A 14,855-nucleotide genomic window follows, 5' to 3' on the forward strand; every position below is an offset into this window, starting at 1 on the left:
TATCATTATTATTATTATTATTATTATTATTATTATTATTATTATTATTATTATTATTATTATTTGAGGCAGTGAGTTGGCAGAATTGTTAGCACGCTTAGTTGCAATATTTGGTTAATTGTTACGTTCTGAGTTCAAATTCTGCCATGGTCAACTTTGCCTTTCATCCTTTCTCGGTCAATAAATTAAGTACCAGTGAAACACTGGGATCAATGCAGTCGACTAGTCCCCTCCTCCCCAAAAATTTAAGGCCTTGTGCCTATAGTAGAAAGGTTTATTATTATTATTATTTTCATTACCATCTTCTTTCAAATCTGTTTCCTGCCAAGTGTCTTCCTGACACCTAGGGCAGTGGGATGTACTGTATACATTGGTAAGCCATTAAAATAAACACACCAGATTGTTCATTTACAAAGTCATGTGACAGACAAAAAAGGAAAAATAAAAAAGTAAACAAATGAAATAAAGGGGGTAAAAAGGAAAGAAGGGGGGACCTCATCATTATCATCATCATTATTATTATTATTATTATTATTATTATTATTATTATTTCCTGTCCTTTTCTGGTCTTGGGCCTATGCTGTTGTTTGTTGACTTATATTTAAATTTATGTATAATTCATATTTAATCTTTTTTCTTCTTTTCTCTTTTCACTCATTCGATTTCCCTACGTAGACCCCCCCCCCACCTCTCCCCTAACACTTCATGTCTGTCTTTTAACTGTCTTCCTCATCCATCTCCACCACCACCACCATCATCATCATCATCATCATCATCTAACTTGTTTCATTATTCTAATCTTATTTCCTGCTTTTCTTAGTAAAATATATTTCTCTTAATTTTGACTGCTCTTTTGTTTTCTTTAATACTCTCATTCTTCTTCATCTTCTGATTATTATTATTATTATTATTATTATTATTATTATTATTATTATTATTATTATCATTATTATTATTATTATTGTTTAAAATTTAAATTACCATTTTGTGATTGATAAAATATCTTCCAATATCATTGTCCGTAGCTCCCCATTCTCCTCTAAATGATGTGTATTCTTGTGTCTAACTTAGAAAGAAAGAGCATTATTATTAACAGGCCAAGCTTAATTATTATTATTATTATTATTATTATTATTATTATTATTATTATTATTATTGAGTGAGAGAGCAGTTCATGCCATCAAAGTGACACTGGGGTAAAATATACGAAGCCCAATATACCCATCATGACTACCCGTCTGATAAGGGTACACCAGGCACATGCATCACAACCATATGTGCACGACATGGTGATCTCATATCAAGATAAACAGCACATGACCTTGCAGGTGGGGGCCCAGTTAGAATTTTCTTCAGGTTGAGTAGCCCATCCCGCTCAAAATGGTCCCTGAATAAGGGTTGTTTAAGGATGTTGAAAGAACCACCCATGTTATTATTATTATTATTATTATTATTATTATTATTATTATTATTATTATTATTAGTATTATTATTATTATTATTATTATTATTATTATTATTATTATCAGGCAACATGCTGGCTGAAAATTGTTAGAACTTCAGGGAAAATGCTTTTTGGCATTTGTTTCAGCTATTTACATTCTAAGTTCAAATTCCACAAAAGTTGGCTTTGGCCTTTCATCCTTTCGGGGTTGAAAATAAGTATCAGTTGAACACTGATGACCACAAGATTATGGTTTCAATTCCAGGACTGGGTGGCACCTTGTCATCTAGAGCAAAACACTTCATCTCATGTTGCTCTGTGATCCTTTCAACACCTGATGCTTGGTACACGTTACACCTGTACAGGTAATGCTGATTTGATGAAAGGAGAGAATCCTTTTTGCAGGTTGTGGAACCGTCTTTCTCAGACTACAAGAGACTACCATCATAAAGGCAGCAAAACAGCAGAACCATTAAGATGCTGGGCAAAATACTAAGGAGCATTTCCTCTGTCTGCATGTTCTGAGTTCAAATTCCACCAAGGTTGACTTTGCTTTCATCCCTTCTGGGGTCAATTTACCTCCACCTCTAAAATTGCTGGTCTTGTGCCAAAATTTGAAACCATTATTATTATTGGAGTTTGGATGTTTCATATAATGTGTTCACAAGAATATAATTAGTTTAGTTTGTTAAAGGCTCAGGAGAACACTCCCAAATCCATAATGAACTAAACTAATTAGTCAGCCAATTAACCTGTGTGTATGTATGTCTGTGTAATGAAGAATTTCCGTTTACAACCCTATTGTTCTCAAGTTTGATCCCAATGCAGGGCACCATGGACAAGTGTCTTCTAAGTTAGCCATGGCAGTCAAGCAAAACTTTGCAAAAAGAATTTGGCTGACAGAAACTGTGAGGAAGCCTTTGTGTGAAAGGGACAGTAGACTTATTCCATCACTTGGTCTAACACCACCATCTGACCCCTGAGTGCCTTTAGTGGAATTGACTCTGTTACAGGCATTGAAGTCCAGTCACTGGTTTGAGGATATCTTCCTCCCTCTCTCATTCCCACAAGTCCTGGAAACTCTACAAAGGGTCGTAAATGCTATCCTCCCTCCAATCAATCTTCAAGACCTTGAAAAGGCTTCTGAATACTTCCCTCTTTCTCTCTAGTCACAGGAAGCACAGAAAAGGGTCAAAGGCACTACCCTTCTTCCATCAGTCTCAGATCACCTATTTGGGGTTGTGAACACTGCTCTGCATTTCACCTTTTTTTAAAACCCCTTGAATACAGTCAATAGCCTTGCCACCACCTCCACCCCCACTACCACCAATTTCAAACTCCCTAAACTGCATCATAGGCATTGCTGTCCCTTCAATGAATCGAATTGAAAATAATATTACTTTTTTTTTTTAAAGCATTAGAGTTTGAGAAATGGGGATTGTATTTTGGTATGTAGGGATGGGATGGGGGTAAGAAAGTGGGTTGGTAAGTGGGTGGGTGGGTAGACTTTGTATAGCTAGGTAGAAAGGTTAGGTCAATCACCAGGTTGGCTGGTGAGTAGGCATGCCAGTTCATCGCTGATCAACCCATGTGTTTATGTGGGTGGATCTGCGATGGACTGGCATTCTATCCAGGGGGGAAAGATGTATGTGTGCCACAGAAACCAGAAGACTGGCCCTATGTGTCTATATGACTAGGAAGGAGTTTTACATCAAGCTTCACTTGTGGGTAGGGAGATGGGTTTAGATCGGCAGGAAGTAGGAGGTCAGATAAGTAGGTCAGTAGGGACTAAGGGTGGAATCCAAAGAACAAGGGATATTTTTCAAACATTAGTTTATATTTTTATTTTTTTTGTTTTCTAATTTAATAAATTTTTTCTTTTGTTGTTATTGATGTCGTCATTGTTGTTTTTACTATTTTAAAAAATTTTATTTCATTTCATTTTATTTTTTTATTTCTCTTTCGTTTGCCGTTTATATTTTCATTCCAACTGTTTCCATACAATAGAAGACATTCGGCTATAGAGCCTTGTGAATCCAGGCTGCTACATGACAGTCTTCTCTCTCATAAACCCAAATGCTGTTTCATGACAGACTACATGTAGGTTCACAGTTTTGTCCTCCATTCCACTAAATACTAACATCACCTCCACCATCACCACCACTGCTGTAATCACTAACCTCTCACCTTTCACTGAACCTCTTTCTCTTTTGCCAATGTGCTTTCAGTTCCCTTTGCAGATATTGACCCCTTCAAATTTCCCTTTAAATCTCATCTGCTGTTATTGTTATTGATCCCCAGCTCAGCTCTAATCAATCTGATCCAGGCCCTGTGAGAGCTGCAATGGAGTTTGGCCAGTATTTCAGTTCAGGGCTTGGAGAGCTGACGGGGGTCTATGTCTGTATGCCAGGTCCCTCACTTAAAGGAACCTCACAGACTCCTTCAATTTTGAAAGGAATCCCTCTCCTGGTACCCCAAAACAGTTTGGTTCCCCATGGCCAAACTTCTCTCAGTGGTGCTGAGAAACACCCATGCTTTGGTCTACATTATCCAGAATGTCCTTTTTAAGATGATGAGATGAGATTTGAGGCTTATTTGGCTGCTATTTCTACAAAGTCAATCAACCATTTAAAGACTTCTTCTTTGACTCATTTCCTTTCCAGTTTTCCTGTATGGCAATCCCTCCTTTCATATTAACCCCTAATACCTCCATACATGTACTTTCTTCACACTCTGAAACTTATCTTCTACCCTCATATATATGTGTATGTATGTGTATATATATATATATATATATATATATATATATATATATATATATATATATATATATATATATATAATATGTGTGTATATATATGCATATACATTGTATATATATATATATATATATATATTATATAATATATGTGTGTGTGTGTGTATGTATATATATTTATATGTGTGTATGTATATATATTTATATGTGTATGTATGTATGTATGTATATATATATTATATATATATTATTATATATATATATATATATATATACACACATAAACACTCACTTCAAGCCATATCTATTATCTATCTCTGATCTCCTTTCCACTTATATATGTATGTGTGTATGTATGTATGTATGTATATATATATATATATAATATACACACACACACACATACCCTCCCTCATTTAACCTCATGTCTTCTGTCACCTCACTCACCAATATTTTCATGCCTTCTTTACTCACACGTCCTGAATGTTTCTTGTCACAATACATCTTATGTCTGTCTGTTTGTCCAAATGTACAGAATGGTCAACTGTTGTTCTGTTGTGGCTTAGCTAGGAACAAAAGTCCAGAGCCCATCACCTCTGAAGGCTCTCCAAAGCATGAACTAAATAAGCAAGCATGTATGTATCTGTGTGCCTGCAGTTTTTATTTCACCAATGTGCATATATATATATATGCATGTATGTGTATTAATTCACTTGAAGGTTGCACTTGCTGCAGTTGTGGTAAAGTATCTGGCTACATATGTACCATGCATGTCTATATAATCAACTAATGTGCATCTACATATATTTAACGTGTTTACATAACTAACTGTCTCTGCGTATATTTCACACTTGCCTACATAACTATCTTTACTGCCTATATATATTTCCCACATGTCTACACAATTAACTAAACTATTTGCATATATTTCACATTTGTCTACACAGCTCTACTATACTATTCTAACTATATATGTATATTTCACACATGCATACAAAACCAACTCTATAGTGTACATATATTTCATACATGTCTGCATAATTTGTATTCTTTCTACATATATTTCACACTTATCTACATAGCTACACTAAACTAACTCTGCATATATTTCACACCTATCTACATAAAGGTAAAGACCCCCTTCGGTCATCAATGACCATGGGATTGTACCTAGAAAGTTCCCCTCCGAGACACAAGTCTAGGCAAGCTTGTTTATGGAAGACCAGCAGTCAACCATGCATACCAGCCTCTCCTTTCCACACCACTAATGTTATCCAAGGGAAAGGCAAAGGGGCTGATACAGCTTGGCACCAGTGACATCGCAACTCATTTCTACAGCTGAGTAAACTAGACCAACATGAAATAAAGTGTCTTGCTCAAGAACACAATGCACAACCCTTCTAAATAGCTACACAACATACTTATCTATATAGCTACTCTAAACTATCTCTGCATATATTTCACACATGTCCACATAGCTACACTATTCACTCTGCATATATTTCACACCAATCTACATAACAACACTATACTATCTCTGCATATATTTCACACCTGTCTCCACATCTTATATTCCAGGCATGTCTACAGGGAATTGGTTGAAACAGAGAAGACATATGTGTCTGAGTTATATGATATATTGTGGGTAAGTAAACTCTACCTTAGTCATACCCTGACAGTACCTGCTCTCTGTCGGTTAAAAAACACCAGTTCTGGTGCTGTGCAAAAAGTGCCTATGCTGGTGCCACATAAAAAGCATCAGTGCTGGTGCCATGTAAAAAAGCACTGGGGCCACTCTGCAAAGTGGTTGGCACTAGGAAGGGCATCCAGCTGTAGACACGAAGCCAAAACAGACAATTGGAGCCTGATATAGCTCTCCAGCTTGCCATCTCCTGTCAAACCATCCAACCCATGCTAGCATGGAAAAAGGACATTAAGTGATGACGACGACCACCACCACCTCCACTATTATTCTAGAAGTGGAATTTAACAGACAGAATCTATGTAGAAGCCTGTCTGAAAAACTGAGGCTGGTTTCTTCTGGTTCATTGACAAAATGGTGGACAGTGGCATTCAGTCAAGACAGTGGTAAAACTAACCCAGTCGTGAACCAAGAAACTCTTATAAATACTCCAAAGACCGCTTGTATAGTATATTTTATTTTGATTACTTTCGTCCTTCACCATTGCTCTTATAATAATTACCTGCCTTACATTTTGGAGTTGCTGTAGTTTTCCACTTCTGTTGTTTGGTGTTCTCTGTTCAAATCTCACCAAGATCAACTTCACCTTTCATCCTTTTAGGGTCAACAACAAAAATCACCTATTGAGCACTGGGGTTGGATGTAACTGACTAGTTCCCCACCCCACCCCATGAAATTTCAAGCCTTGTGCCTAGAGTAAAAAAGATTATTATTATTATTATTATTATTATTATTATTATATTATTATTGAGTGAGAGAGCAGTGCATGCCATTGAAGTAACACCAGGGTAAAATATACAAAGCCCAATATACCAATCATGACTACCTGTCTCATAAGGGTACACCAGGCAAATGCATCACAATTCCTCCCCTTGCACCTGAATTAAAAACGACTGTTGCTGTCGTTTGTTTTCATAATTATTACACTCTCTGGAGTGGTTGGCATTAAGAAGGGCATCCAGCTGTAGAAAACCATGCCAAATCAGGCTGGAGTCTGGTGCAGCCTTCCAGCATACCAGCCCTGGTCAAACCGTCCAACCCATGCCAGCATGGACAACAGACATTAAATGATCATGGTGATTATTATTATTTGTCTTGTCATCCTGAGTTCAAATTCCGCCAAGGTCGACTTGACCTTTCATCCTTTTGATGGGGGTGCAGGGTGGGGGTTGATGAAATAAGTACCAGTTGAATACTGGGGGGTTCATGTAATCAACTTACCCCTCCTCACCCTGAACTTTCTGGGTTTGTGCCCAAGCTCGAAACTGCTTTTTGTTTTTGTTTTTTTTTACATTGTTTTTATTATCTTTTTTTTTTCTTCTTTTCTCCAGGGTTATTACTATGAAATGGACAACAAAGCCCTGCAGCACCTTCTCCCTCCAGTATTAAGAAATAATAGAGACACACTGTTTGGTAACCTTAGAGAAATATATGCCTTCCATCATAAGTGAGTTCTCTTTCTCCTGTTTTTATTTTTTTCCCTTTTTTCTTTTCTAAAATGTTTTGTCTCTCATTAGGTTTTTTTTTAAAATCTTTTATTGTTTATTTTTTACTTGCTTCAGTCTCTATTATTAATACCTCGAGGTTATTAACGGCACCCCACCTCTCTCTCGTATAATACAGCATCTTCCCATTCATCACCATTACTCATGATTTCCATTTTGATATCTTGCTAAATCTCCTTTCATCCTCTTTATAGCAAATTCTTTTTATCAATTATTGTCTTCCTTACATTAAGATGTGAATATGACTTTCTCTTTGTTCACACTGAGTTTAAGAATTGATGTAACCATAATATTCTGTGGATCTGATGAGCTAGCCTTCTATATCTGTATTAGCTTGTAAAATTTGCAATAGTACTATGCAATTTATAGCATACACACTGGTGTAGACATGTAAAATAATTTATTATACACTAAACTAAATTATTTTTGCATGATGTTGACTGCAAGACAGCTGTCATCTTATGAATATCAACTGGTGAAATAAATATTTATCTCATACCTCCTGGCTTTCTTTATATCTGAAAAGGCCAGGAAAATTATCGTAATTGAACTAACAGTCCCATGGGAAGAGGGGTGTGATGAGGCCCATGAAGTGTGCCAGATATGAGAGCCATCTGCAGGATTGCAGGGAAAGAAGGAATGGCTTTTCTATGGCTTTTCCCAGTCGAGGTTGGCTGTAGGGGATTCCCTGCTCAGTAGGTATGGAGGATGCTTACAGCAATTTGAATGAGAGGAAAGGAGTGAAGGGTGACTATGCGCAGGATGGGTGAGGCTGCTGAAAGAGCCTCTTGTTGGCTTTGGAACAAAAGAGAAGAGTTAAGCTGGAAGCCAGGAGGAGATGAGGAGCAGTGGTTTGGCCACCTCTGCTGACCCACCAATGAGAGGGTGTTAATGGTTCAGGGTCAAAACACCCAATAAACGTTGGATACTGTCTGATGACATCAGTTCCTCCTGGCCAAAGCTCTATTCACTTTGGTGAATAGATAAAGCACCTCCATATAGGTGTTATTTAACACACACACACTCACACACACACATATAGTATACTGTTATATAAACCAATATGTTGAAACATAACAGTTAGCTCATATACAAGAAGGGCAATTCCCTTAATTTTACCAACTATTGACTTACCATTTTCTTTACAAATTCCAAAACCTCAAAAGGTGATGTACATTGGCAGAGGCTGTGGTATTAGAGCATTCAGTGCCCTAAACAGGTCTTACAGAGTACATCACCATCTCTAATTATGACTGTTTGATACACACAGCTCAGAAGCAATAGTTTATAGTTTGTGTGTGTGTGTGTGTGTATAGATATATATAGTATATATAATGGATTATAATCCAAGCTGTGTCTTTGTGAAGCACATCTGCATATTCATATTAATCTAGTGTATGTATATAGATGTTTAACTTTAAATGTGACAGATATAGCCATTAAATTTTTTGATGAATTCAGTTTGCAGGTTAACGACATACTAAAACAGAAAACGGGGAAAAATTTGGTATATTTTTACATATTAATATATATATATGTATTTCACTTAGAAATTCCGAGACTAATAACCTGATATACAACTCAATATACTTCAGAACAAAGTGTTAGACAAGTATAGAGTGATGAGAAGAAAAAGAAGTGACAAAGGAATAAATGATTATCTTATGAACTCCATTAGCTTACAGCCGTTTCTGCTATAGGATGTGGTGGACTCATAGTTGAGTGCCTGAATGGCACCCCGAGGCTATTCTCTCTCTGTTTATTTCTTCATATTCTTTTCTGTTGAAGAGCATAGGCTCAAAACATAAAGACTTTCTCCCTTTCCCAAGTGTCAAACTAAAACACCTGCTTGTTGTTCATACACCTGTCTTCATCATTTGTTTTTCTGTAAATTTCAATTATATATTTACACACACATGTATATAATGTATAGTGATTCTATAAGATATATATCATGCTGTATGATTGATCTCAATGCATTTTTGTTCTGCTTTGTTTCAGTGTATTTCTTGATGATCTACAAAGTTGTAGGGACACACCAGCCAAAGTCGGTCTTTGCTTTGTAAATAGGGTAAGCTGATTGATTAATTGATTGATTGATTGACTGATTGATTGATTAGAGGCTTGAGTGATGATTAGTTGACTGTTGATTTACTCGCTTGAACATAAGCAATGTGGGTGAGTGGGCATGCAAGATTATGTGGGGGGGGGGTGTTTCTGGATGATTGGGTGTATGGATAGCTTTATGGCTGAATGGGTAAATGAGGGGGTGGGGTGGCCTGACTGGAGGGTGGTTTGGCTAATTGGTTAATTAGCTATTCACTTGATTTGGCTGGCTCGTTTGGTTGACCGATTGGCTGATTGGCTATTTGGTTAAATACTTATGTGTCTTTGTATGTATGTCTATATCTTTATATACAACCCATTTAACCCTTTTGCTACTGTATTTATTTTGAGATGCTCTGTATTTCTTTCAATTACTTTAAATATAACAAAGAATTTAGTAAAATAACTTAGTTACCATTAAGGTAGGGTTCAGAACATAAACTGTGACTAAGTTTTGGTGCAAGATTTTAATTCAAAATTTATGAAAACAAGACATTTGTACTCAGAGCCAGAGCCGATTTCAGCCGGGTTGGTAACAAAAGGGTTAAACACACATATTTACATATTCATACACACACGCATGCGCACACACACACACACACACACACACACCACACACACACACACACACACACACATACATACTTAAACATTTATTTTCTAAATTTCATACTGCAAAAAAAAAAAAGAATCACAGTCTCTACCACAAACCATTAACATATTGTTATTGATATTAACATATAAATATTTTAACTTTAAACCAATCGTCTCATTTGGTGTTGTTCTTTCTTGTTTATTCCAGAGTGAGGAATTTCAAATGTATAGCATCTACTGCCAAAACAAACCAAGATCAGAGAATCTAATTGATGAAATTGGAGATCACCATCCATATTTCAAAGTACTCACCAATATTTCCATTTATCCTTTATGCCAACAACTTTGGTTTCTCCCAACCTTCTTACATTCAGTCTTAATTATTTAATTTACGTATGTGGTTGTGTGGAAGGAACTTGCTTCCCAGCCACATAGTTCTGGGTTCAGTCCCACTGCATGGCACCTTGGACGAGTATCTTCTACTACAGCCTCGAGCTGACCAAAGCCTTGTGAATGGATTTGGTTGACAGAAACTGGAAGAAGCCCATCATATATGTGTCTGTGTGTGTGTGTGTGTCTGTGTGTCTGTGTTTGTCCCCCACCACTGCTTGACATTTGGTGTTGGTGTGTTTATGTCCTCATAACTTAGCTGTTCACTGAAAGAGACTGATAAAATAAGTATCAGGCTTAAAAATAAAACATGCTGGGGTCAATTCATTCTACTATAATTCTTCGAGGCAATGCCCCAGCATGGCCACAGTCTAATGACTGAAACAAGTAAAAGAATAAAAATAAATAAAAGAATATTCAGTGGACTCCCTTGTTGTAGATGAGGGCCCCAGTAGATGAAGGCCCCACAGTTTCTTGCTGGAGCACTCAGTGCAAATGATTTGCGTGTAGTAATTAAATGCCTGTGCTGTACATTGGCTCACTCCTTCCATCAGATCGACGTTGTCCTGTAACGGGTGCACAGTGCACCACACGTCAGATGTCAACATGATTACATTGCAGCATGAGGTGAAGTGATTTGCTCAACAATACAATTCACTGCTCAGCCTGGGAATTGAAACCATGATCTTGCAATCATGAGTGCAACACCCTAACCACTAGACCATACATATCATTATCATAATCATTATTTAATGTTCATTTTCCATGCTGTCATGGGTTGGACACTTTGATAAGGAGTTGGCATGGCTGGAGAGCTGTACCAGGTTCCAGTTGCCTGTTTTGGTATGGTTTCTAAAGCTGGATACCCTTCCTAACACCAACCACTTTACAGAGTGTACTGGGTACTTTATATGGCACCAACGCCAGTGCTTTGTACATGGTACCAGTGCCATGAGGGTCACCGAGTAACAAGTGTAAATTTGTGTTTTTTTAGTGTCTCATCTTACTAAATAAAGGTAATCACTTAATCTTTTAATTAGGCTTAGTCTCCAAGAAACCAAAAACCTTCTCTTTCTTGCAGGAATGTCAAAGACGTCTTGGTCATAAATTACCACTAGGTGCCTACTTGTTGAAGCCAGTCCAACGTATTACAAAATATCATCTGCTTCTGAAGGTCAGTTTGATATAATTTAATTAACTTCAATTAATTAAGTATTTTTCACTTTTTTAAATATATATATATATATATATATAGATGTGTGTCTATATTGTTTCTTTATTTATCTCTTTCTTCAGGAAATGTTGAAATATGCGGAGAACGATCCGTCATGCAATGGGTTACTTCAAGATGCTCTGGACACAATTTTAGGAGTTTTAAAATATGTTAATGATATCATGCATCAAGTTTCAATTGTTAATTTTGATGTGAGTTTTACTTTAATCTTTCTCATTTTTGCTCTTGTTTCTTCCTCATTTTTTTTTCTCCTTTTCATTTATTTATTTCTGTGTGTCCCTGTTTTAAAATAGGTATATTATTGTATACTCTATCCCTGTGTGTCATGAGAGATAACGTGAGCAGTGTCCAGCTGTAAAACACTGCTTCAAAAAGTCAAAATTGAGAATGATTAAGGATGGAATGAAATAGAATGGTAACCTGCTGTGGTAACCCCCACTTTAACTGAGGAAATGGCCTTAAAATTGTTGTTGTTTCTGAAGGTTGTGAACCCTTTAGAATTTAAACTGGCTGTATCTGGCCTAAATAGTCTACCTGTTTAATTTTCAAACTGACCAGATCCAGCCTCTTACACCTACCCTACAATGTCATTCTATAAATAAATGAATCACGTCATCAAAATCTCAAAGCTGTGAGATGATGCATGATTAATTTCTGACAATATTAAATAACGAAGTCTTACATTTGACAGAAATAATTTAAATGTTCAAGGATTAAAGGACAAGGATATTTGTCATCTTATCTTTGGATCAGTGGAAAGGTTGAAAGGTACTTGAATGATGAATGAAGTACATTATGAATGAAGTACATTCGCTTCATGTCTCTCTCTGTTAATTTTATATGCAGACAAAGTTACTGAATTATTAATTCATAGAGTTTTTGCCTAGTTGCTTGGTCAGCTAGAAAGAGCAGCCAATTCTCTCTCAATTTACTCTGCACTATCTTAAAAGCAGGACAGATACATTATATCTACTGGGTTGGCAACTAAGTTCCTGCGTTTTTTTTTATTCAAATTTTTAAAAAGGTTTAATAAAAAATAACAACTAATTAATCAATAATGTATTCACCCTTGTTGTTTACAACTTCTTCCCAATGTTCAACAAGATTTTCAATACCTCCTTGGTAGAAATCACCCAATTTTGACTCGAAAAATTGATCCAACCAAGCTCTCAATTCTGCATCAGTATTGAATGAAACTCCACGCATAGCATTTGAAAGAGATGGAAAGAGGTGGAAATCCATTGGTGCCAAATCAGGAGAGTATGGTGGGTGTGGCAGCACTTCCCAGCCATGCGTTTGAATGGCTTCATTGGTCATATTGGCGATATGAGGGCGGGCATTGTCGTGCAGCAGAAGAACTCCATGCTGATGATTAGATCTTTTTTTCTTGTATAGCCATGTTGAGTTGTTCCATCTGTTGAACATAGAGTTCCGCGTTGACTGTTTGGTTCCATTCAAGCAATTTGTAATGGATAATCCCTTCCCAGTTTCACCATATGCACAATATTGTTTTACACAGATGATCTTATTTCACACGCGGTGTCGCTTGTTTACCGGGGCTAAGCCATTCCTTACGCTGCTTCATATTGATGTACAGGCACCATTTTTTGTCACCAGTAACAATTCGGCAAAGAAATCATTGCTTGTGTCCATGAGTTGAGTGGTGATGAGCAAGCAAACCAGTGGAGATTGTGGCTCGTTGATTTTTGTTGTTGTCACTTAAAGCATGTGAAACCCATGTTCCATACTTCTCAACCTTTCTCATTGAGTGAAGATGCTTCTTTATAGCAGTGTGGGAGCATTCCATTTTCTCTGCCAGTTCCTTTGTTGTTTGATGAGAATTTTCATGCAAAAGTTGGTTTAATCGCTCTTCATCAAACTTAACCCGACAGCCAGAATGAGGTGCGTCTTTGAGGTCAAAATTTTCATTTTTGAACTTGGCATACCAATCACAAGTGGTTCTTTCAGCTATGGCATCCTCTCCATACACAGCACAAATGTTGCGAGCAGCTTTTGTGGCCTTAGAACCTTGATTAAAAGCAAAAAGAAGGAGGTGTCGAAAATGCTTGTTTTTCTTAACTTGACATTCCATTTTAATGATCTGAAAATAAACAAAAATTAACTAAAAGAAAAACAAAATAGATTCAAAAATGATTCAAAAATAGAATTCTCAAAAAAATAGATTCAAAAATTTAAAAAAACAGTGGGAACTTAGTTGCCAACCCAATAAATAAAAGATAGGATGGTCATGTCTGGAATGTCTCTGATCATAGTTTCTGCTCTGTCAGTTAACCTGGAGTAAAACATCAACAACAGCAACATTATGGTTAGGTATTCATACTTTACCACAGTAACCCCTATGTTGTTCCTTCTCTTTGAAACAAGGTACATAACTTTGCATGCTTCAGTTTACCTGGCTGACAAGTTGGTTATACACTTACTCCCTGGCACAAACAGTTTGTGGTAAGATGGATGTACAATAAGTTGGGAATATAAAACAACAACATAAAACAAATGTTTCAGCAACATGAAGTAATGTTCTCCATTTAGAAACAAAGATTGCTTGTTCAAACCCAGACAGATATGTACACGTCTAGGAAAACACTTGGAAACATTTGGACATCAAATCGATATAGACACAGGGTAAAAGTAAATGTCAATAAATATTAGATCTATAGACACAGGCGTGGCACTGTGTGGTTAGAAGTTTGCTTCTGAACCTCATGATTCTGGGTTCAGTCCCACTTCGTGGCACCTTGGGCAAGTGTCTTCTACTATAGCCTCAGGCCAACCAAAGCCTTGTAAATGGATTTGGGAGACAGAAACTGAAAGAAGTCCATCATGTGTGTGTGGGTGTGTGTGTTCCCCACCCCACTTCTTGACAGCCAGTGTTATTGTGTGTCTATGTCCCTGTAACTTAGCAGTCTAGCAAAAGAAAATGATAGAATAAGTACCAGGCTTTAAAAAAATAAGTCCTGGTTCCTTTGACTAAAAATTCTTCAAGGCATTGCCCCAGCATGGCAACAGTCTAATGACTGGAACAAGATATTAAACAAATTTTTCTTCTTTCAAGATGAGAAGTTAATAAAGCTAAACTTGATCATTTTATTGACCCTAATTCC

General features: G+C 36.7%; 1 protein-coding gene across 21 annotated transcripts in view; it reads left to right on the forward strand.

Annotated features, from left to right (window-relative positions):
- LOC115219718 (guanine nucleotide exchange factor DBS) overlaps nucleotides 1-14,855 on the forward strand; it is a 387,397-nt gene that overhangs the window by 315,637 nt on the left and 56,905 nt on the right. For 20 of the 21 annotated variants that reach the window (XR_005002229.1, XR_005002230.1, XR_005002231.1 and 17 more), the window contains 7 exons: nucleotides 3,452-3,544; nucleotides 5,781-5,847; nucleotides 7,236-7,351; nucleotides 9,411-9,480; nucleotides 10,318-10,413; nucleotides 11,581-11,673; nucleotides 11,796-11,924. Coding sequence is in view for 18 of the 21 variants with exons in the window: in XM_036509664.1 (XP_036365557.1) it covers nucleotides 3,452-3,544; nucleotides 5,781-5,847; nucleotides 7,236-7,351; nucleotides 9,411-9,480; nucleotides 10,318-10,413; nucleotides 11,581-11,673; nucleotides 11,796-11,924 (664 nt within the window). In the remaining 3 variants the exon portion in view is untranslated. The remainder of the gene's footprint in view (nucleotides 1-3,451; nucleotides 3,545-5,780; nucleotides 5,848-7,235; nucleotides 7,352-9,410; nucleotides 9,481-10,317; nucleotides 10,414-11,580; nucleotides 11,674-11,795; nucleotides 11,925-14,855) is intronic. The other variant, XM_036509662.1, reaches the window with a different exon arrangement.

Source organism: Octopus sinensis, linkage group LG15 (assembly GCF_006345805.1).
Source record: "Octopus sinensis linkage group LG15, ASM634580v1, whole genome shotgun sequence".
NCBI lineage: Eukaryota > Metazoa > Mollusca > Cephalopoda > Octopoda > Octopodidae > Octopus > Octopus sinensis.